The sequence below is a fragment of the Orycteropus afer genome, unplaced genomic scaffold (assembly GCF_000298275.1).
Source record: "Orycteropus afer afer isolate SDZICR_OR568_19922 unplaced genomic scaffold, OryAfe1.0 scaffold00283, whole genome shotgun sequence".
NCBI classification, from domain to species: domain Eukaryota; kingdom Metazoa; phylum Chordata; class Mammalia; order Tubulidentata; family Orycteropodidae; genus Orycteropus; species Orycteropus afer.
The window spans coordinates 1,352,177-1,375,278 of record NW_006921870.1 but is presented as its reverse complement, the minus strand read 5'-3'; the positions used below and the strand labels follow the sequence as shown (position 1 = coordinate 1,375,278).

The window sequence follows — 23,102 nt, the reverse complement described above, 5'->3', positions numbered from 1 at the left end:
TTCTGTATCCTTCCCTTCAAGGCTCAGGGGTCCAGGATTATCTTCTGTGTCTGTGTTAATTGGTTTCCCTTTTTTTTGTTGAAGAGGGTCTGTGCAGTCTTTCTTCCTAGTCTGCCATCTTGCTGGATCTCCGTATTTCTTCATGTGCTAGTTACCTGACTGAATGTATTTGCTTTGGGTGAAGTGCCTGTTCATGTTCTCTGCCCATTTTTTAATTGGACTATTTGTCTTTTTGTTGTTAAGGTATTGACATTTTCTATATATTTTAGAGATTAGCCCCTTGTCCAATGATGTCATTGCCAATTTTTTCCCCCAGTCTGTGGGTTCTCTTTATACTCTTTTGGTGAAATCTTTAGATGTTCATAAGTGTGCAGTTTTCAGGAGGTCCCAGTCATCTACTTTGTCTTCTGGTATTTGTACTTTTTTAGTTATATATAATACTGTATTTGTGCACTGAAATAAGGCTCTGAAGTTTGTCCCTATCTTTTCTTTGATGGTCTTTATGGTTTTAGGTTTTACATTCAGATGTTTGATGCAACTTGAGTTTGTTTTTGTATATCATGTGATGAGATATGGGTCCTGTTTCATTTTTCTCTAAATGGCTGCTCAGTTTTGCCAGCACTGTTTATTAAAGAGACTATCTCTTCTCCATTTAATGAGTCAGCCTTTTGTCAAAGATCAGCTGTCCACAGGTGGATAAATCTACTTCTGGGTTCTCAATTCTTTTCCATTGGTCTATGTGTCTGTTGTTGTACAGACTTTTTTGACTATTGTTGCTGTGTAGTAGGTTTTGAGATAGGGAAGTATGAGGTCTTCTACTTTGTTCTTCTTAGTAGTGTTTCAGTTATCTTTGGTCTCTTTCCTTTTCATATGTAGTTGGTGATTAGTTTTTCTGTATCTTTAAAGAAAGATGATGGACTCCATTTGTAGTTCTCCTTTGGTTTCTTGTAATAGTGTTTTGTAGTTTTCTTTATATATATCTTTTGTGTTTCTGGTTGGATTTATTTCTAAGTACTTCATCTTTTGGATGGCTATTGTAAATGGTATTGCTTTCCTGATTTCAGAGTTCTCATCATTAGTATAAAGCGATCTGACTGCTTTTTTGTATGTTCACCTTGTACCCTGCCACATTGCTTAAATTTTCAGTTAGTTCAATAACTTCCTTGCTTAGTCTTTGGGATTTTCTATATATAAGATCATATCTGTCAGTAGAGATAGTTTTACTTCTTGTTTGCCAATTTAGATGCCTTTTATTTTTCTTTCTTTCCTTATTGCTCTGGCAAAGACTTCCAATATAGTTTGAATAGGAGTGGTGATAAAGGGCATCCTTTTCTGGTACCTATTCCCAAGGGGAATGTGTTTAGTCTCGCTCCATTAAGAATAATGTTGGCCATTTGTTTTGAATATATATACCCTTAATTATGCCAAGAAATTTAGGGCTAGAACTTTTAAAGGTTGGTGCTTAGGAATTTTAAAAGAACCAAAGACAAATAGAGGCTGGGGAGCTCAAGGGGTGGTCAAGGAAGGAGGAGGAGAGGGCATCTGAGCTGAACTTGAAAGAAGAGGGTGGGATGGGGGTGAGGAGATGAGGGGGGACATATCTTGTTGCCTTTGCTTTACCCTGCCTCCCACATTTTGAACAGTCCTGGACAAAACTACACATAGCCCCTTCATAAATCTCCCTTCCTGCTTTGAGTGGGTGGCCTCTCATTCTAAAGGGTCAGCCCATGGAGTTCCTTTGTTTGAAAAGGAGGGAAGCAGGGGTGGAAAAGGCCAGGAGAGAATGGTGGGAACTCTTCCAAGTGCAGGCTAACACCTGGCATCTGATCAAGAAGGGCAGAAAGAGAGCACTATTCAATCTACACGGAAGCTGGGCCTCCTCTCAGGCTGGTAATGGTTAGAGTCATGGAAAGGACCTTTAGGATCAGCTGAATGAAGTCACTCATGCTGCAGACATGGGGAAACTGAGGCCTGGGGAGGGGAAGGGAAGAGGGAAAATTGAGGCTTGGATTGCTAATCCCCTAATTCATCTGTGAATTAGGGATAGTAACAATACTCACTCATAATTTATACATATAAGGATTTAAGTGCTTGGACCTTTGCCTGGCCCACCATACATTTCAGCTAATACTATTGTCCTGATAGGCAAGGCGTCTTGTTTCTTTTGGCTAAGACCCAGGGATCTGTCACAAACTCCAAATCTTTGTCCAGTAAAAGAATTTAGTCCAGTAAAAGAATGTTCTGAGTCAGTTGTGCAAAGAATGGGCAAGCTCCCTGGGTGGAGTGAACTCCTCATCACTGAGAGTATTCCAGCAAGGTGAGACTCTCTTGTGCCAGAGTGTGAGAAGAGTTAAGCGTGGCCTGGGAGCCTCATTTTCATTGATCACAGAGACTCATGTCCTCGCTATGCGTCATCCAGGTGGATGGAGGGTGGGCTCTGCCTGGCAACAGTGAACCTGAGTCACTGGCCAGGTGCATATCTGCTGTGTTATGTTCAGGGAATGAATACTGGTCCTGCGGTCCTTAGCTGCCTGGTATTTTAGTGATTCATTCAACACTCACCGAACACCCACAATGTGCCTGGCATTGTGGCCACAAAAGAAAGATGAGACTCTATCTTCTTGGGGCTTATGTTTCAGAGGAGGAAACACAAACAACTGAGAAAGTAAATTCATGAATAAACAAAAGGATTTCACAGAGTGATAAATACTATGAGGAGATTTTTAAGAAGTGAATGACATTATAAGAGAGTAACTGGGGCAGGGCTACTTTTGTTTTGGTGGCTGGGTGTGGTGTCTTTTGCCATACAGATATTTCACATTTTTTTTTTTTTAATTAGGATTTGGGTGAAGATTTACAGAGTAAATTCACTTTTCATACAGCAGTTCACATATACTTTGTCTCATGTCATTGACCAAAATTTACATTGCAGCAGCTCCCCTCCCACTTCCTCCCCATAGTTACCTCCTCCCAGTGTCCATCCCTTCATACTCTTCTGCACCCTGAGCTATCTCCCTGTGCATAAGCAGCCCTTCCTTCTCCCATGATTGTTCTCTCCAGGGTGTGTGTCTACTTGAGGTAAATGTTTAACTCACATGCCTGTACTTTGTTTGGCTGGAAACCACAGTTGTGGGTTCAATTCCAGACCTGAAGGGCAACTAGGGGCCATAGTCTCAGTGGTTACACCAGGCTCTATTGGACCAGCAAACCTGGTCCCCACCTTCTTTTTTTTTTTTTTTGCCTCCAAACGATTTTGAGTTTTGTACCACATCGTTCTCCCTCTTTATGCAGGATCTCCTTCATCCCTTCCAAATGGATGGCAGTGGTAGCTGGGCACCATCTAGTTCTTCTGGTCTCATAGTTGTATAGGTTGCAGATCGGATGGTGTACTAGTCGCTAGGACTGATTGTTTCCATTAATTTTGCTTTTCTTCTTTATTCTTGACGAGGAGAGACCCGTTGTTGCATCTAGATGGCAGCTTCCTAGCTTTTAAGGTCCCAGTCGCTACTCGCCAAAGTAGTAGGTGGAACAATGTTTTGTATAGTATGTTATGCCAATTGAGCTTGATGTCCCCTGCGACTATGGTCCCAAGCCCGCAGGATCAACTACTCGGTCCCTCTGGGTAGCTGGCTGTGACCAAGTAATGACCATAACCTTGCCCCTTGTCAGCTCTACTATACACCTGGGAATTCTGATCATTCACATGAACTTATAGGCCCATTGTCTGCCAACCCTATATATGATCTTGGATACACTCTCCATTTAGACATACCTAATTGTTTAGTTTGTTCACCCATCTATCCGTCCCTATACCCATGTTTGCTTTCACTGACAACTCAGTACTGTATATGCAAAGGGGTTCATATTTGTTGTCTGTACTGCCCATGTAACTCTCTCTGTCTTTCTCATCCTCAATGCTGCCATATTGGTCACTCACATTTGGTACATTGCCCTTCTATTCACCCAAATCAATATTTATCTCTATCTATCTAACAGCATTCCCTCCCCTCCCCTCCCATCCCTGGTAACCAACAAAGAAAATGTCCTCCAATGTATAAACCTTCCCTTAACTTTTACAATAACGGACTAATACAATATTTGTCCTTTTGTGACTGACTTATTTCGCTCAGCATAATGTCCTCCAAGTTCATCCACATTATGCGGTGTTTTGCAGGTTCTACATTATTCTTTAGCGCTGCATAGTATTCCATTGTGTGAATGTACCAAAGTTTGGTTATCCATTCCTCAGTTGTTGGACATCTAGGTTGTTTCCAAGTTTTGACTATTGTAAATAGTGCTGCAATGAACATCGGCGTGCATATATCTGTTCTTGTTATGGCTCTCACTTCTTTAGGGTATATACCTAGTAATGGGATGGCTGGGTCAAATGGTATTTGTATTTCCAACTTTTGAAGGAATTCCACATTTTTTATAGTCAGTAGTGTTAAAGTTTTCCTTTGTGGACTTTATTTCTTAGGAAATCTTTCTTTATCATAAAGTTATTTTCTTATAATTTCTTCTAATACCACATTTATAGATAGTTTAATTGTGAAAATATACATAATAAAACATATAATCTCAACAGTTTCTACATATACAATGATTACATTCTTCAAGTTGTGTGACTGTGCTTGCTATTCTTTTCCAAATGAGATTTGTTTTTAAGGTTCAGCTTGAATTCATCTGGAATTTATTTTTGTGTATGATATGAAGTAGGAATTTGGCTACCTTTTTTTCCAAATGAATAACCAATTTCTCAAAATCATATACTAAATAGTCTGTCCTTTCCTTACTGAGTTTGTGTTACATTCTTTGATCTCCTTGCCTTTATGTTTTAATTATTAGAACTTTATAGTATGTTTGATATCTACTAGGTGAAGGCCAGCCTTTCTTCTTCTTCTTTTAAAGAAATTTCTTGGGCACTTTTAAACATTTCCTTTTCTAAGTGAATTTTAGAATCAGTTTGTCAAATTCTATGACAAATCATGTTGGGATTTTGATTCGGATTGCATTAAAATTATAGATTAAATAGATAATTGACATCTTTAAGGTATTGAATATTCCCATCCAGATAAGTATATGTTTCTAATCAAGTCTGACATTATAGCTGTTAAAACTAAAAACCAAACTCACTGCCATCAAGTTGATTCTGACTCATAGCAACCCTCATTTGGTTTCCTAAGCAGTAAATCTTTACAGAAGAAGACTGCCTTGGCTTTCTTCTGCAGAGCAGCTGGTGGGTTTGAACCACAGAACTTTTGGTTAGCAGCCAAATGCCTTAACTATTACACCACCAGAGCTCCTTATTATATCCATTCTCACTACTCAAAAACTTACTGCTGTCAAGTCAAATCTGACTCATAGGGACCCCTCCTTGGGTTTTTGGGGCATTATCACGACAGAAGTAGATTGCCCAATCTTCCTTTCGAGGAATGGCTGATGGGTTTGAACCACCAGCCTTCTGGTTAGCAGTCAAATGCCTTAGGCACTATGCGACCAGAGCTCCTATTAGACAAATTAAAAACTTTTTTTCATGTAGTTATGTGGCATGTTTACAATAGATTTCTAGACTTCTTTCTGTTTTGAATAGGATTTTTTTTCTACTATCATTTCTGTTTAATTGTTGCTAATGTATAGGAAAACCACTAATTTTATTATGTTGATTTTATTGTTGGCCACCATATCAATTTTTTTATTATTTATTACTATTAATTTCAGTACTTTGCTAATTTTGATTCCTTTTGGTTTTCTAGCAAGATGAAACCATAACATCTGAAGTAATGGCTGCTCTCTCTTCTCTTCTAATGGCTGTTCTTTTTTTTTCTTGTTTTATTTCATTTGCTACTATCAATCTCTAGGACAGTACTAAACAGTAGCAGTGCCAGTGGGCATTTTTTTCGTGTTTCTGACTTCAGTGGAGGATGTGTCTAATGTTTTACCATTTAGTATGATATTTGCTACTTGTGTCTGGTAGACACCTGTTATCAAGGATTCTGTTCATTCTTCATGGTGCCTCAGAATAGTCCTCAGGTTGTTACTAACACTTGTTTTCTCTGTTTTACAGGAGGGCAGTTGAAATTTAGAAAAGCTCAGTGACTTGCCAAGTCCACAAGCAGAGGAAGCTGATGATATTTAGTGAGCTCTCATTCTGTTCCTGGAGCCCTGCAGGCTCCCGACATCCATTGGTCCATCTCTCCTTCAACCCTGGCAGGTTACATGGATTGCTCACCTGTTTTAGGCGTTAAATCATCATAATCAAGAAGGACACTGAGTCTTTTAGGGAGAAATGACCCACTTAAGCTCACATGGCTGTGAAGGGTTGCAATGAGATTTGGATCCAGGCCTCTTTGGCTCCAAAATGTTCCCACTACACCCTCTTGCCCTCAGCACGTAGGTAGATGTTCTAGAGGAGGTTCATGTATTCTTTATTTATGAATGTAATTCACTTGCAGACATCAGGGGCAAATGTTAGAGTTAATTATCCTCCTCATGTCCTAGCACCTTACTATGGTTTTTGCAAGGCCTTTTCTTGCTTAATTTATACATTTGATTCCCTTTATCCCCTTCCTCTATTCTTCTTCCTGGGTTCCTATTCCTGTCCCCTCCCCTTCACCCCATAGCCAAGTTTCTATTTACTTTGGATTTTTTGTTTGTTTATTTGTTCTTATGTGTTCTTGTAAAAGGCATACTGTTTGTGCATGATATTCTTAATTTATTTAATGGATCTTATGTGTTTTTTTTTCTCTTTGCCTGAGCACTCTACATTGCTCCACATTGCTGTGTGTGCATGTGTCCAGCTTCATGTTACTGCATGTGCATATGGTCTGTTATTTCTGATTGCTACAGAGCCCTCAATGGAGGGCATGCCCAAATCTTACCCACCCATCCACATGCCTCCTGTAATGGACACCCAGGCTGCCTCCAACCCTCCTCCACAAATAACACTGAAATGGGCATCCTTGTACCTTTACCATATGGACCTGGTGTGGCTTTCTCCAGGATCTGTGCCCTGGAGGGACCTGTGGGATGCACGACCATGAGTATACTTGATTGTGTGAGTGGTATCAGATCACCCTCCAGAATGGCTGCTCTCCTCTCTGCTCTCAAGCCCAGGGCATGAGTGCTCCACTGGGCTCGGCATTTATCCTGCTTTCTAATGTTTTCCAGTTTAATTAGTATAAAGTGATATTTTATTGTTGTGTTAATTTATATTTTAATTTGTTTTCATTTTTTCTGAAAAGATGAGTTTAAGTATGTTTCTGTATGCGCTTTGAGTTTTTTTCTGTCAATTCTCAAGTCCTATTCTTTTACCTAAGGGGAGCTTCTTTACCTATTATACTCTGAGATTGATCATTTTCTTGTTCAGTTTATTATATTTTCTAAATAGCAATAATTCCTTGTCAGGTTTTAGACATTCCAAAATTGTCTTCTAACCTGTCAGCAGTCATGTCCATGGAATTCTTTGTTATACAGAAAATTGTAATTTTGAAGTACTCAAATTCATCTGTTTTTAAACCTGTGGTCTGTGCCTTTAAATTCTCCCTATCGTCAACAACCCCACTTGTCCCTGTCATAGATGTAGTCCTAGTGAGTTTAAACTTCCCCTCATTATTTTTGTGTTTTCTTATCTCTCACCCTGTCTTGGTATCTCAGGCTAGGCTCCTAGAATCCTGAGTGGGGAATTCTTGTGTATGTGATTCGTTTGGGGAGCCCTGTCAGTATGGGACAGGGAAGGAGCTGGACAGAGCTGAGTCAGCTTCAGTCCAGTCTCAGTCTGAGACCACAGGGAGGTCTAGAGTGTGATGGCACCACAGAGCTGTCTCCTTTGAGAGAAGTGGCTGGATTCATGCACCCCCCATGTGTGTCAGCTATTGGCTACACTTCCCCGATACCTACCCCCCATGGGAGTACTGAACCCTCCCAGGTAGTTTTCTGAAGAGGGCTACAGTTATAAACTGTAAGCAACTAAGGTGCATGATGATAGGGAGACAGGGAGAAGGTAGAGTGAGTCCCTGCCCGGTAAAAGGGATCTGAATGGGCCCTGTAGCATTTCCTGCCGTCAGTGACTCTAGACTCCTTAGAACCACACCCTTCACTAACTGGTGACTTTGTTCCATGTTACCACCCCTAGTCTCCACCAGGGACCTGATTGAGACATGCTGTGCAGCTGGGCAGCAGTGGGCCATCGATAGTGATGAATGCATGGACATCCCTGAGAGTGGCACAGAGGGTGACATCTGCAGGTATGTGGGACCCTCCAGATCCCTGCTGTGCCTGCCTTGTACATGCACATGGGCACTTGCATGTGACTGCTGTGGGTCATCCTGGTATCCCAAGACTGATCCCAAGAATAAATGAACCACATGAGTTAGTAGCTGGCCTAATGTACTCCACATCTACTGGCATGAAGTTGATTCTGACTCACTGACCTCCATTGGGCTTTCAAAGCTGTAAATCTTTATGGAAGTAGATTGCTTCATCTTCCTCCCATGGAGCAGCTGCTGACCTTGTGGTTAGCAGCCAAATACCTTACCGACTATGCCACTATAGCTCCTTAGTAGCTGGCCTACTGAGCTCTATCAAAGGGGTATACAGTTTGAGTAAGATTTAAAGGTCTATTCCTGCCTAGGAATACATAGATGCTTCTTGTACCACACACTGTGATTGCTGCTGTGCAAAGCATGGCCCATAATGGTTTCTTTCCTCAGCTTTGAGCTGGAGGCCTCTGCTTTCTTTCTTCCCATTGCTACCCTGGTCCTCCAAAAGGCTGGCCTCTTACCACCCTGCTCTGCTGCCTGTGCTAATTATCCCTCTGATTCTGGAGTCCACAGCAAAGCCATCATTTATACCCATGGCCTCTCTCTGCCAGCTCCCAGAAGAGAGCTTGTCAGTCATTTACCCTCTTTTCTCCAGGTACACCATATTTCCAACCTACTCATTTTACCAGATAAGGAAGACAGGGTTCAGAGAAGTGACATGATTCACCCAAAGCCACACAGCAGCATGGCCAGGATTAGAACTCATGTTTCCTAACATCCAACCCACCCTGTCTTTAGAAAACACTTAAATTCTGATTTGTCTCTTTCTTCTCTCTTCTGCTGTCCTACTAATTTGAGGCTATAGTCCTTCCTGGGGTTGATTCTCCAAGTCCTTCTTGATCCTGTAGGGAGCTCTGTGGGCCAACCCCCCTCCCTCATTGGTTAGGGTCACATTGCACTGTGTCCAGCAGGACTTGGGTCTGAGTCTTCTTTGCTTAGCCAAGACATGAAACCCATCTGGCTTAGCAGTGTTTGCCAACCTCTGCTGATTCCCTAGCCACCAAGTTGGTACCTCCTTGCTGTGTGTGACCTTGAGGAGGGGACTTCCCTTCTTGGAGCCTCAGTTTCCTCTCTGTGAAATGGAGCCTGTATTCCTCCTGGAGCAGGTCACTGGGAGGAATGCCAATGTCCTGTGTAGGTGAGTGCTTGGGTGGGGTTGAACATGCCTTCTATTGCAGGATAGCTCAGAAGCACTGCTGCATCTCCTACTTGAAGGAGAAGACCTGCATGGCTGGTGTCCTGGGGGCCAAGGAGGGTGAGGCCTGTGGGGCTGAGGACAATGACACCTGTGGCATCTCCCTGTATAAGGCAAGCCAGATTCTAGTGTTTGTAGCCTGAGATGGGGGAGCAAGGCTGGGCTGGGCCTGAAGGTCTTTGAGGGCAGAGGGCTTGGGCTCCTCAGTGGTGGTGATACTCACACCTGGTGGGGGAAGGACTCATCATCTACATAGAAAACATCATCAGTCATTATTGATCAATTAACTTAAGGAATATTTATTGAGTATCAGTGTGTACCGTGCCCTGTGTTAGGCTTTAGGGATGCAGCAGTGAATAAAAGACATGAAAACCTTTCCCCTTGTGGGGCTTTCTTTCTAGCCAGGGAGACAAAGATCAGGATGAGCACCTGTGATGTATGTGTGTATGTATGATATGTTAGAAGGTGAGGAGTGTTGAAGAGGAAGAACTGATAAGCAGTCTCAGGACTGGGCAGTGTTTAGAGTGTCAGATAACAGTGGCTGGGGCCAGCCTCATTGAGAAGGGGACTTTGGGGTAAAACCCTGGAGGAAGAGGGGTGAACCTCATAGACGACCATGGGAAGTATTTTCCAGACAGAAGCAACAGCATATGCAAAGGTCCTGAGGTGTGCTCGGCATATCTGAGATACAGTGAAGTGGTGTGTGTGGTGGAGTGAATGAATGAGGGATGTATGAGGAGATGCAGCAGATAGATGACAGAGCAGATCCTGTTAATCTGTAAGGACTGTGGTTTTACCCTGAGTGGGGTGGAAGCTACAGATGATTTTGAGGGTTATGGTCATGTTCTCCTTGGCAGTTGTGGGAACCAGTCCTTGAGGGGGACTCTCCCACATGGACAGTGGGATAGGGACAAAATAACTTCACCAGATGGCAGCAGACAGAGAAATCAGGCAGAGGGTGCAGCATGCACAAACACACAGAAGTAGGAACATGTGGGAGGCTGTATGGCCCAGCAAGTCTAAAGTGCAGCAGGACCACGCTGGTGTCTGAGTGGCACATGGATAGCAGGGTCAGAGACAGGTAGATGTAAGTTGGGCTGCACGTATTGGAAACCCTGCAGGTACATTGGCTTTTTTCTCATAGGCTGGAGGAGCTGCTCCATGGTCATCAGGGATGAAGGCTTCTGCTCTTTTATTGCCCACCAACTTTAACTTGCTGCCTCATAATTCAAGATGGCAATTTGAGCTCCCACCAGCAGGCAGAAGGAAGGCGAGGAAGAAAGACTGTACATCTGCTTATATCTTATTGGCTAGAACCTAGTCGTGGCCACACTTAGCTGTAAGAGAGGCTGGGAAATGTAGTCTTGATTCTGGGTGGTCGTGAGCTACACTGAGAATCAAGAAGGGAGAACAGGTATTGGAGACTGTTTTGTAGCAAGAGTGAGGCTGTGTAGGAGGGCAGTGGGACAGTTTCAGGAAACATTGCAGATGTTTGACTGGGAAGGGGAGGGGAAAGAATTGAAGAAGGCAACCATGTTTCAACTCTGGGTGACTGTGAGAGAGAACTCTAAAGGGTGGCGTTGGGGAGAGGATTTGAGTCAGATTCGTGTCATGTTGGAGCCAGTTTCCTCCTAAAAACAACTAGTATTAGGGAAATGAGTTTGGTGACAAGTTTAAAAGCCATTTATGTTTGCCCCTGGATCAATCATCCCCTTTCCTGAGCCTTAGGTTCTCCATCTTTAAAATGAGGATAATACTCCATCTCTTATGGGGTGGTTGTGAGAATTAGAGCTAATAGAAACTAAGCATTTATTAAGCACATGATGGATCTTCAATAAATGGGCATGTTCATTATTGGAATATAAATCTGGAGTATCAGTTAGCTACTGTTGTGTGACAAACCATCCCAACCTTAATGGCTTGTGAGTGGCTTAGTCATGAGTCTTTGGGTCAGCTGTGTACTTACTTCTACTGACCTGGGCTGTGCTTAGCTGATCTTGGCTGGGCTTGTGTATGTATCCACAGTTGGTTGATGACTTTGTTGGGCTAGATGGTTTAGGAGGTCTCACCTGAGATGACTCATCTCTGCTCCATGTAGTCTGTCAATCTCTAGCAGGCTAGTCTTGTGCACTTAGAGGTTGGGCAGGCTCTCAAGAGAGATTGTAGAAGCATGCAGGGCCTTTTGAGGCCTAGGCTCAAAACTGGCACATTGTCACTTCTATTTCATCTTCTTAGCCAAAGCAAGTTATAAGGCACAACTAAGAGGTTGGGAAATAGGCTGTACCTTTTGATAAGAGGAACAGCAATATCACATTGCAAAGACTACGGACATGGAGTAGTGAATAATTGAGGCAATTATTGTAATTACTCTACCACAATAATTTAAACATTAAAAGATTTGTTTTTTAGAAATAGGCCATCTGGAATAGAGTAGATAAAAATGGTATTTTCAGGGACCCAGGCTTCTTTTATTTTTCTTCTCAATCATCTTTAGCTTATAGCTTCCATTTTTAAGATCATTCATGACCCATGATGGCTGTTGGAGCTCTGGCCATCACATAGGTGTCCCAAGAAAGAGGAAGAGGGAACAGCATGGATGAGGCTACAGTCTGAGTCAGCCTCAGTTTAAAAGCTATTCTGAAAGTCCCACTCACTGACTTACATATCTAACTGGGGAAAATGGCAAATGCTATCTTTTTTGCTGGCCAGGGTAGAATCAGGGTTCAGTTAGTAAAGATGAGGGGATAATGGATGTAGCTGGGGAATAATTTATAGATTTCCTACAAGGGACCCTTTATTATTTCAAAAAACTTGTGTTAGCCCTATTTTCTGCTGAGATGTGAAGAAAAAGGATCTCTCTCTTCTCAGAGAGCACATAGGCAGAAGAGACAAGACACAGATTAATTCTATCTCACTTACCAGTCTGTCCCTTGTGCCTGGCCCTAGAATGCACCCAGGGACGCTGAGTGAGCACAAAAGCTCATAGGCCTTAGAGGAAACAGTCAGGAGGGCTCTGAGATCAGAGAACAAGGAACATTGAGTGGATTGTGATGGTTGAATCTCTCCCTCCAGCAATGCTGTGACTGCTGTGGCTTGGGACTTCGTGTACGGGGTGAGGGCCAGTTGTGTGAGTCCAACCCCAATCTGGGCTACCCATGCAACCATGTAATGCTCTCCTGCTGTGAGGGGGAAGACTCTCTCATTGTGCCTGAGGTCCGCAGGCCTCTGGAGCCTGCAGCTATACCACAAAGAGGTAGGTGCTGCCCGCCCCCCCCCCATGACAGAGAGTGTGGGCAGTTGGGTGAGGGAGGCAGAACTGATAGGACTTTCAACTAAGGCTGGGTACCCACTGGCCTTCTTTAGGAACCTAGGTCCACTATCATCTATGGCTTGAGACACAAGTTCTAGTCTAGATGGCATTCTTCTTTGGCCTCTATTAACTCTGCCCTACTATTTCTGAGATGGTGATCTTAACCAATTTTCTACTCATTGATCCACCCATCTAACCACTACCTACCACTCATCACCCTTCTGTTTTCCACTATCCACTCACCCACCCTCCCATCTCTGTCTACCTGCGTACCCATATATCTTCCTACCAATGCACTTATTTGTCCTTTTAACCATCTCCCTTTCCTCATTCATCCCCTGCCCCCTCATCTATCCACCCACTCATTCATTCATCCACCCATCTACTTTCCTTCCCATTTGTTCATTCACCTACAGGTCCATGTATCTTTATCCCCATCAGTCCTTCTACTCACCAGTCTACTCTTTTACCCATCCATTCACCTCATCCATTCTCCAACTGTCCCTCAACCCATTAGTCCATCTATCTGTCCATTCATCTATCAGTTTTACAATTCTTCCTTTCATCTCCTCATCTCCCCCACCCATGCACACACCCATGTACTCATTCAGTCATCTATCCATTCATTGATCCATCCATACGTCATCTATCACTTGCTCATATATTCACCCTTCAACCACCTAGCAAGACTTTCAGTCACCCATTCCTTCCCTTCCCCAATCCATCCTCCATCTCTCTCACCTATGCCATTCCTATGTTCCCAGTGCACAATACATAACCAGGCACAGAGAATGTACTAATATTTTCCTACTTGGCTGATCAGCCCCTTCAGGCCAGACCTGTCTTTTATACTTCTGCATTCTCAATGCCAGTCCCTGTGCTTGGCCCCAAAGAGGCACTAACAAATGATTGAATGAATGAATAATGGGATTATTTGTTGGCCACCCCTTCACCACCCTTAGAACCATTTGAGGGCTGTTGGGCCTGTGCCTTTCACCCAAGTGTCGCTGCCAGAGCCTGTCCCTGAGCAACTGTAGGTAGTGTGTGTGAGAGCATAGAGCCCCAGTGAGCCCCAGGTGCCAGTGTAAGTTGGATCCTGTGTTTGCTCCTGTCCTGGAGTCAGCTCAGCCACTTTGGGAGCTTCCAGCCCTCCATTTTCCCGGTAGCTTCTCTCTCCCACCTTTCCTGTGCTTGTGGTCACTGTTCCAGTTGCTATGTCCAGTCGTTGTGACTGTAGCCAGATAGCCATGGCTGTGGACTTGTGGCCATTAGCTTTCTTTCCACTGGTAGGGCCTGTGGGAGCCTGACCAGGGTGTACAAGTTCATAGGCATACTTGCCTTAGTAGGCCTTGCAGCCATGCATTGGGTACTGTGAAAGTCTTGGAGGGCTTCCTCTGCATTGTCCACAGGTTTAGCCTTGACTGACCAGGGACAAATGCCAGGAAGGTTCTGGAACCCCCAGCCTTTTCTCCAACCTGTGGTCCAACTGGGGTACCTTTGGGCATGTCTGGGACAGTTACTGTGGTGTAGGCAGTCCTAGTATTGAGGTTAAATTTGTGGCCTCTGGAGTCAGGCTGACCTAGAAATAATCCCAGCCCCATTACTTACCTCCAGCATGTTGTGCCCCTGCTATAAGCCTAGTTATTGCCTCTCTCTGAAGATACATGCTATACCTCAGTCAGTCTGAGGATAGGTGATGTGGTACTTGTCAGGAGCTAAAAACAGTGCCTGGCAGGTTGTCAGCACTTGGAGAGGTCCCACCATGGTCTCCGTCATGTTTCAGTGGGCTAGAGGAGGAAGCCGAGGACCAGAACCTTGCCCTAGCCATGTGGCCAGTCTTTGGCATAGCCAAGACTGGATGCCTTGGCTCTGCCAATTCCCACTCTCTGAGCTTCCTGGTGCCCTGGACTTAATCCTGACCCCAATTAGCCCTAGTCTGAACAATCCAAATTTCTGTCACTGTGATGCAAGATATTAGGAATCTGTGCAGAGAGTGAGATGCTCATCATCCACAGGCTACATGGTTGAGGGGCTCCTAGGAGAGAAGCTCAGCACTTGGGGCACAGAGTTTTCTGAATGTTGTAGTAGGCCCAGGAGGATGGGGGCAGGACAGGCAAATGGAGGTTGGACCAGGCCAGGTCAGAGTGAATTAACCAAGACAGAAGAACTGGCTAGCATTGCCTGGCCAAAGCAGGATCAGAGACTAAGTCCAGTCCAGGGAAATGCCACATGCTGGGTTGGCCTAACATGAGGACTTAGAGTCTAGTTCAAGATAAAGTTAAGGAGGAACTCTGAAAGGATGGAACCAGGTAGGCACTAGGGCTGGATAGGTCAAGAGTCAGAGGCACATGGTGTTCTCCTCCTATGAGGAACTAGTAGGTCACCTGGACCTCAGTGAACATAGGCAGCAGAGTCTGACTGACCTGGGTTTGAGTCCTGCTCAGATGAGCTTGGGCAAATAATTTTGTTTCTCAAAGCCTCAGTTTCCCCTCTCTGGGTCACTGTGAGGATTGTGCTCATGAGTGTTAGCTGAACCTGAATCTTAGAGATGCTGCCTAGCCCTGAGCTTGTCCAAGGAGCCCAGATCCAGTTCCCTTCTGCTGCTCACCTGTGGTTCCAGGTCTCCACATGGGTAGATAACTGGCTGTTGCTGCTCTGCTTGCAGGTACCAGGCCAGGGCTGATTGGAGTGGAGCTTAATGTAAACACCCTCAGTATGAAACGTGTTTCTCAGATGTGACTTCATGCAGCTGCTTGCTCAGGGCTTGGCTTAGGAGTGTGGTGGGAGAGGCCCCAGGCTGATAGAGAGTCTTGGAGGTGTCATGGGCCTTCCTCTAAAGTCTTGACTCTTGACTCTGTATCTTTCCCACTTGGAGAGGTCCCACCATAATATGAAGAGCTTCTCAAAGTAATTCAATCCCAGGACCTCTCTCGATCTTGCCTGCTCCTCGCCACAGCCCCAGGACAGTGAGGGAAGACCCATCCTACTAGAATCCAGATTTGCAGGACCTTCCTCTTAAGGGAGGTCCTCCCTGATGGCATTCAGGTGCTTCCTGAAGGCTGCTGTGGGCCTGGCCCTGTGACATTGCAGAAGGTTCAAGATGATGAAAATTAGGCCCTGGATCTGATGGGTTAGCTTACTGCTCATTCATTCACTTGCTCGTTTGTTCATATATCTGTTAATTTATCCATCTACCCATTCATTCATTCATTCATCCATTCATCCACTCACCCACCTACCTACCTACTCACCCACATACCCACCCACCTGCTTATCCATCCATATGTCTATCCATCCATCCACCCACCCATCCACCTACCCACCCATCTATCCATCCATCCATTCCACTAACCTCACCCATGCTGTCTCTTCTGGGCACACAGAAGGTTCTGATGAGGACCTGTACTGATTTCTGGGTGGTCCATGGTCTTGGCTACCTGCTTAGGCTGATCTGTTCCTACATCATGAGCACTGACCTCACCCCAGTTTCAGAGGCGGAGGTAGGGGGCCGGGAGGCCCTGTCACTGGGCACGGAGGCTGAGCTTCCCAACAGCCTGCCGGGTGACGACCAAGATGAGTGCCTGCTTCTCCCTGGGGAGTTATGTCAGCATCTCTGCATCAATACTGTGGGCTCCTACCGCTGTGCCTGCTTCCCTGGCTTCTCACTGCAGGACGATGGCCGCACCTGCCGTCCAGGTAAGGGCTTGCCCACCTCATCTGCTGCTGTGGAAGGGCAGAGGTAGGGGCAGGTTTTTCCAATTGAGCACAGCATTTTTGGGACAGAAACAGCAGGAGCAAGATAGGAAGGAGGACTGTGAGGAACTTCACCCCCTACTATCCCATGTGGTGGAACTGCAGGAGCCTGAAGCCCTAGCTATGAGGATTGTCTGCCCTGCAGACAGAGGCCTCAGACCTGACCCTGGATTCAAGCTCAGGGACAGGACCCCAGAGGCCCTTGGTACCAAACCCAGGTTGTGTTCCTAGCTTTGGGCCTATGGGGTCAGCCCTAATAGGAGCCCAGGGAGCTGCCCCAGCTCTTGGTCCCAAAGGTCTCTCTCCCTGCCATCTATCTAGAAACCCCCTTCCCTTCCTTCTCTTCTTCCTTCCCATCTTCCTTCTGTTGTTATGCAGACCTCCTCCCATCCCAGCCCCATATAGCTGTGAGATATTGCCTAAGGCGCATCTCTGAACCTCAGTTTCTTCTTCCATGAAATGGGGAGGGTTAAGTGAAGTGATCTCTGTTGAGTACCTAGGGTGTGAGCAGGGCTCCATGGGTTAATGCCTGAACCTCGTGAAAAGACGAGAACTCCCCTTCTCTACTCTTCTGTCTGCTCTGCCTGTCATAGATCATGACCCCCCAAAGCCAGAGGCTGCAGTGGAGTCCGCATCAAGGCCACAATCGTCCCCCATGGCCCCCAACATGATCCCGTTACCTCTGCCACAACCCAACACCTGCAAAAGTAAGTGGAGGGGAAGTGTTAGAGGGGGTCTGGGGCTGGCAGGTGGGAACTCTTGGGCCTAGAAGGGTGCAAGATGGCCTCCTGCCAAAATAGGGTGTTTCTGCTTTGGGTGCTGATTGGGCTAGACTTTCTGAAGTTGAGTGAGGAGCTGTCTGTGGTGGGGGCTAGGCATAGATGGATCTGTGTCCTAGTCCCATGCTTTTCCTTCCTGGACACGGGACCCTGAGCAAGCTGGTCAATTCTTTATCTCAGGGACTGTAAGATTCAGACGATACAATCCATGGCTATGGAACTGAGGGAGATAACATTCAGTAATGCATAGAAAATTCTTCTTTGTTGTTACTTTCCACCCTCATTCCATTTCCTTCTTTCTTTCTTCACATCTTTACTTGGTTTCTCTTTCTCCTCTGTCTTCTCTTTTTCTTCTTCTCCTCATTGCCATCATTGTTAACTAGAGGGAGAGGTTTAGGATCTGAGTGGTAGGGCCCCATGGTTGGAGTCAAGAACCTTGTCCTAGGCCTGAATGAGGCCTGGCACGTGGGCTTCCCAGCTTATTGTCAAAGGGAGTCTCTCCACTTCCCTGGGCCTCTGTTCCTATCTCTAGCCCATGGGGTAATGACTATAGCTGGGGTGATGAGCAGTGCAGAGTGAGACCACAACCTGGCATTCTCTGATTCCTGTGCAATTTCTTCTCAGACAATGGACCCTGCAAGCAGGTGTGCAGCATCATTAGGGATACAGCCATGTGCTCCTGCTTTCCTGGCTATGCCATCATGGCCGATGGTGTGTCCTGTGAAGGTGAGTACCCCAGGGCTGCCCACTGCCTACAAGCCTGCGTTGGCTTGGGTTGAGGGCTGAGTGAGGATGGGGTGGCTGAGGTCTGACACTTGCTGTATTAGTTAGGAAACAGGTTTGTTTCTGTGATGAGAGCCCCAAGTAGTCTGGCACCTTAAACAAGATGATAGTAACTACCCTCCCAGGTTACCTTGCAGAGGTATGTGGGCAGTGAATTTGCTGTCCAGGATTTAGGTTTCTTCCACCTAGTTGCCCTGCCAGTTCCTAGAGCAGTGGCCTCAGACTTAATAGATAGATGTCAGAGTCACCTGGAACCTTGTTAGGAATGCAGAGTCCTGGGTCCCACCCCCAGCAATTCTAATTCAGGAGGTCTGGGTTAGGGCCCAGGAATCTGCATCTCTAACAAGGCCCCAGGTGATGCTTTTGCTGTGAGCCCACACTCTGACTAGCCCTGTCCTCAAGTGTTATCTTTCTCTGCATGGTTAGAGTTGGTTTGCAACCATGTATCCATGTCCCAGCTGTGAAAGAGAAAGAGAAGGAGGGAAGCTCAGTTATTTGAGGGGCAGGACCTCAAAGTGGTGTTCATCACCTCCACTTGCCCCTGATTGGGAGTGGCAGGGAGGCTGAGGGGTAAGAGTCTCTGGCTGGATGCCACATGCTTGTTGCTTATTAAAACAAAGAAGAAAATGGAATTGGCAATGACGAGCTGCCTCTCAAGGGCCCTGGATAGGGTCCACAAGCACACCCCTTATACCTGATGACCTTTCCAGGAGCTGGGGGAGTGGGTCTGGGTCTGATCTTGATGGAGCATATGGGCTTGAACTTCCCTGCTTTAAGGTATGGCCTTGGGTCTGATACCTGCATCCCAGCAGGGGTGGTTCCCACAGACTCTTCATGTCTGGGGTTTGGGCAGGCACAGAGGGTCCAAGGAAAGCTTCAGGTCAGTCCAGGAGACGTGACCTTGGTGTGAGTCCAAGACTAACTGGGGCAAGTCTTTCAGGAAAATTTTTTACCTTTTGCCAGTGGCCAATATCCTGCTTAGTCCCTCGACTGAGACTGACATTCTGATGTGGACAGACACCCTCTTCATGCTCATAGAGGGTGGGAAACTTGCCCGTGGCAGCCAGGCAACCCTTTCTCTCAGATGGTGTGGAAGCAGAGCTTAGGTCCAGGTTAGGCTGTGCCCTCTGGGGTTCATCCCCTGTCTCCCAGGGCTTGTCTATAAGAAGGTTGCCGTAAAGCTGTGAGTTCATCTCACTAGACTCTGCCAGGTAGCAGACCTCAGCCTCAGTGGGCATAGCCCTGACCAGGCATGGGGACCTGGGCTTGGCACAGCCCTGCTTCTGCTGGCTATGTGGCTGTCCTAGGCCCATGTCTTCCTAGGCCTCCACTTCCTCCTTGAGGGGACCCTTGTAAGAAAAATGGTGGTATCCAGGCCAGAGGCTGCAAATAGGCATCCTGAAGCCACAGTCTGTCCTGTGGAGGAGCCCTACTTTGTTCTGTCATGTTTAAAATACTGAAATGCATTCCCAACTGTGAAAAGCTCAATGCTTTTTTTTTTTTTTTAAATTCCAGATTCTGGATTTCTCTTGAAACTTTACAAAATCTGCCTATCGGGGCTCACATTCTGGACTTCCTTTGGACAGAGCCCAGACTCTTCAGCTCCTTATAGAGCCCCTTTTTCCTTTCCTCTTGCTAGCCTGGCCTCTAATGCACTTGAATTTGCAACCCCTGCCACTGTGTGGTTCCTTTGGCTGCCCATGGAAGTGGAGTATGTTCAGATATTGGACTGCCTTTGGTCCTGTCTAGCTGTGTGTCCTTGGGCAGGTTGTCCATCCTCTTTGAGTTCTTTCTCACCACTTACCCAGTATGAGCAGTGGGTTGCAACTTTGAAATTTTTTGATTCTACAGACTCAGACTGGACTCCAAGGCCCATGTCTGCCACTAATAGGCTGGGAGGCCCTGGCAGGGCCCTGGCCCTTTCTAGCCTGTTTCCCTACCTGTTACTGGATGCTCCATGGCAGGCCATGCTCTTCTAACAGCCCTTCTGTTTTTCCCTTCTGTGGCTGACACTAGACCAAGACGAGTGCCTGCTGGGTGCTCACGATTGTAGCCGGCAGCAGTTTTGTGTGAACACCCTGGGATCCTTCTACTGTGTCAACCACACAGTGCTGTGTGCGGAGGGCTTTATCCTCAATGCGCACAGGAAGTGCATGGGTAAGCGAGAGCCCCTGCCTGCCACCCACCATCACGGCTCTCTGCTCTGCACCATGCAAACCATGCCACCCTGCGGCCACATGCTAAAGGGTCTGTCCCCTTTGCATATGAGCTCTCAGCACAGCTGGCACCCTTGCGCTCTGTGTCACGCCCTCCATGTCCTGGTGTCCTGTTTCGCTTGTCCCCCAGCTCTCCTGGAGGCTGCTTTCCCTAGAGATGTGCCTGGAGTCAGATAGCTAAGCTGGATGTGTGGCCTGTCTAGGCCCTTGACCCTGTCTGGGCTACAGTAAATGAAGGAGGTCAGGCAAGTTGGGTGGTGGGGTACTATATGTGGGACTTGGGGCCTAAAGCAGGACTCTGCCCCTCAGCAGCTCTGTAGCCTTGGGCAAATGACTTACTCATCTATAAGTGAGGCCAGCCTTTGGGTGTGGTTCTGAGGTTATGCAGTGAGCATGGAGTCTGGGACTTGGTGAGCATATTATGTCAGTTGCTTAGATCATCATTAGATACATTTAGGGCCAGAGGTGAATGAACAGATAACTGGGGTCTGACAGGCCCAGCTGTACAGTCCAGTTTGGTATCTGTTTGCTTGGTGACCTTGAGAAGTTGACTCTCCTCTCTGGGCCTCTTATTTTCTCCCCACACCTGGGGTGATACTGCTGGCTGGGGCCAGGAGGACTGGATGAGGCTTGTGCTGGCTTTTGTCCTGGGCCTGGCTTGGTCAGGCCCTAGTAAGGATGCTCCCTCCCGTCTCTTGATTCCTGTGTGGCTGGATGACTGTAGGCCATGAGGATCATGGACCCAGTCCCCATGGTTGGGAGGGTCTGATGTTTATGGAGAAAATGTAAACCCTGCCTGTGTCTTCCTAGAGTTCCTGATCCCAAAGAGAGAGACCCAAAGTAGCAGGGACTCAGAGCAGACTGTGGTCAATTCTACAGCAGAGACATAGGCAAAAGGAGAATAATTCCAGCTGTGTAATCGGCCACACTTCCTGGAGAAAGTGGCATTTGCACCAGTCTCTAAGGATGGACGTACTTGGGCAGTGGGAAGAATATCAGGGTAGAGGAATAGCTTTAAGAAGGGTATAGAGGTGGGGGCAGTGCAGAGTGGGTTCAGGGCATGCTGGTTGGGGCCCCAGGCATCTTCTCTGTGCTTGTGGACTGTGCCCAGCCTGAACATGCCCCCTGCTCATCCTCTGCCACTGGGCAGATGGGCTCATGGTGCTAGCTACACACGTTTGCCCTTGGCCTCCAGCCGCTGGCACAACATGCTCCCTCTTGATCTGCTTGTGGGGCTGGGTGAACTCTTCCTATTTGGATTGTCTGTCTGTATGTTTGTGTGTCGGAGAAGGCTGGTCTGCTTCCCATGACATAGACACCACTGTGCAGCATGTATTTCCTTTTTTGAGGGGATTCTCCTAATGCATCTCAAGGGCACCATCACTCCAAGTTCCCTGGGTGAAGGCCTCATGTTGAAAGGAGTCCTTGGGCAGCTGGTAAACAGGTTCTGGGTTCAAAGAGCAAAGGTACATTCCATTCAGTAAAATTTATTAGCCCTTAGTCTCATCTTCTCAGTTCTATCCCTCTGTTCATCCTGCGCAAATTTTCCAGTACCTCCATTCCACTTACTCATGTATTCCCTTGTCATCCATTAGTACTGGCTACTCATACCCTCCAACTCTTCTTTACACACAAGCATCTGTTGGTGTCTGTGGTTCATGTGTTTACTCCACAGACATTGGTCAGCCAGACTATAAGTGGGGAGGCTGGTGCATTGCTAAAGTCACTGCATGTGCTGGCTTAGTCACTTCCTAGTTGTAAGACTTTAAACAAATCATTTAACCACTGTGAGCTTCAGTTTACATATCTGTAAAATGGGATGAAAATAGTTGTCACCTCAAAGGGTCGTTGTGAAGATTAAATGAATTAATCCATGTAAAGCACTTGCTAATGTTTGACATCATTAGTATGATTCAACAAATGATATTGAGACAGCCTGCAGAGGGAGTGAGCTTTCCATCACTGGAGGTGTGTAAGCTTAACTATGTCAGGGTTGAGCAGGGCTGAGTCTAGAGGTCCTCTAACAGATATGTGACTGTTGCTGAGGACGCCCCAGGACTTTGCCATTTGCCTTTAGTGCCCTTCACTTTGAGGATTGTCTTTGCCCCTGGGAAAGTGTGATGGTGAGGAGGGGAGCAGTCCTAGCACTGGAGCCCACCCCTGCAGCAGTGCCTGGTTGGTGGGGAAAGGCACACCCATTGGGGACTCTGGGCCAGGTGCCCTGGGTTCTATTCTTGCTGCTGCCACTTGCTGGTTCTGGGAAACCTCATTTCCTCATCTGTGAGTAGGAGCTGCCCACCCCTTCCTGAGCATTAGTTAATGGCAGTGCTGTTATCTATCATCTTGGTTCCTCCTATGGTGTTTTTGGGACCCTGGGACCCCTGGTGTTTTTGTTAACCCAGCCTGTGCATCAGAAAGCTTCATCTTGCCCAGCCAACCCTTCCTTGGAAACCACTTTCCCTCCTCCCCCACCACCTCCAGGTGCCTCCATGTGTACCATTTTGTTCACTTGAGGGTTTGAGAATGTCTTCTTCCCCCACGATCCTGATTCCTCCCTCTCTAACTGGTCCACCTGGTCCCCAGTTAACCTTGTGGACAGAGCTCAAATCTTACTGCCTCTGAGGAGTGACTTGACCATCCAGGACCCTGAGTATGATGTGGCTTTCTGCCTTATGCCCAGGGACAGTGTCTTTCACCCAGGAACCCCTATCCCACCTCAGCAGGTCTCTGCCATGAACCTGGGAGCCC

At 46.5% G+C, this 23,102-nt stretch overlaps 1 protein-coding gene across 1 annotated transcript in view; it reads left to right on the top strand.

The window, feature by feature from the left end:
- FBLN2 (fibulin 2) overlaps positions 1–23,102 on the top strand; it is a 116,475-nt gene that overhangs the window by 63,628 nt on the left and 29,745 nt on the right. Inside the window, exons 2-8 of the mRNA XM_007950640.2 lie at positions 8,132–8,243; positions 9,497–9,626; positions 12,586–12,766; positions 16,310–16,519; positions 17,170–17,283; positions 17,980–18,081; positions 20,155–20,295. Coding sequence (XP_007948831.1) covers positions 8,132–8,243; positions 9,497–9,626; positions 12,586–12,766; positions 16,310–16,519; positions 17,170–17,283; positions 17,980–18,081; positions 20,155–20,295 — 990 coding nt within the window. The remainder of the gene's footprint in view (positions 1–8,131; positions 8,244–9,496; positions 9,627–12,585; positions 12,767–16,309; positions 16,520–17,169; positions 17,284–17,979; positions 18,082–20,154; positions 20,296–23,102) is intronic.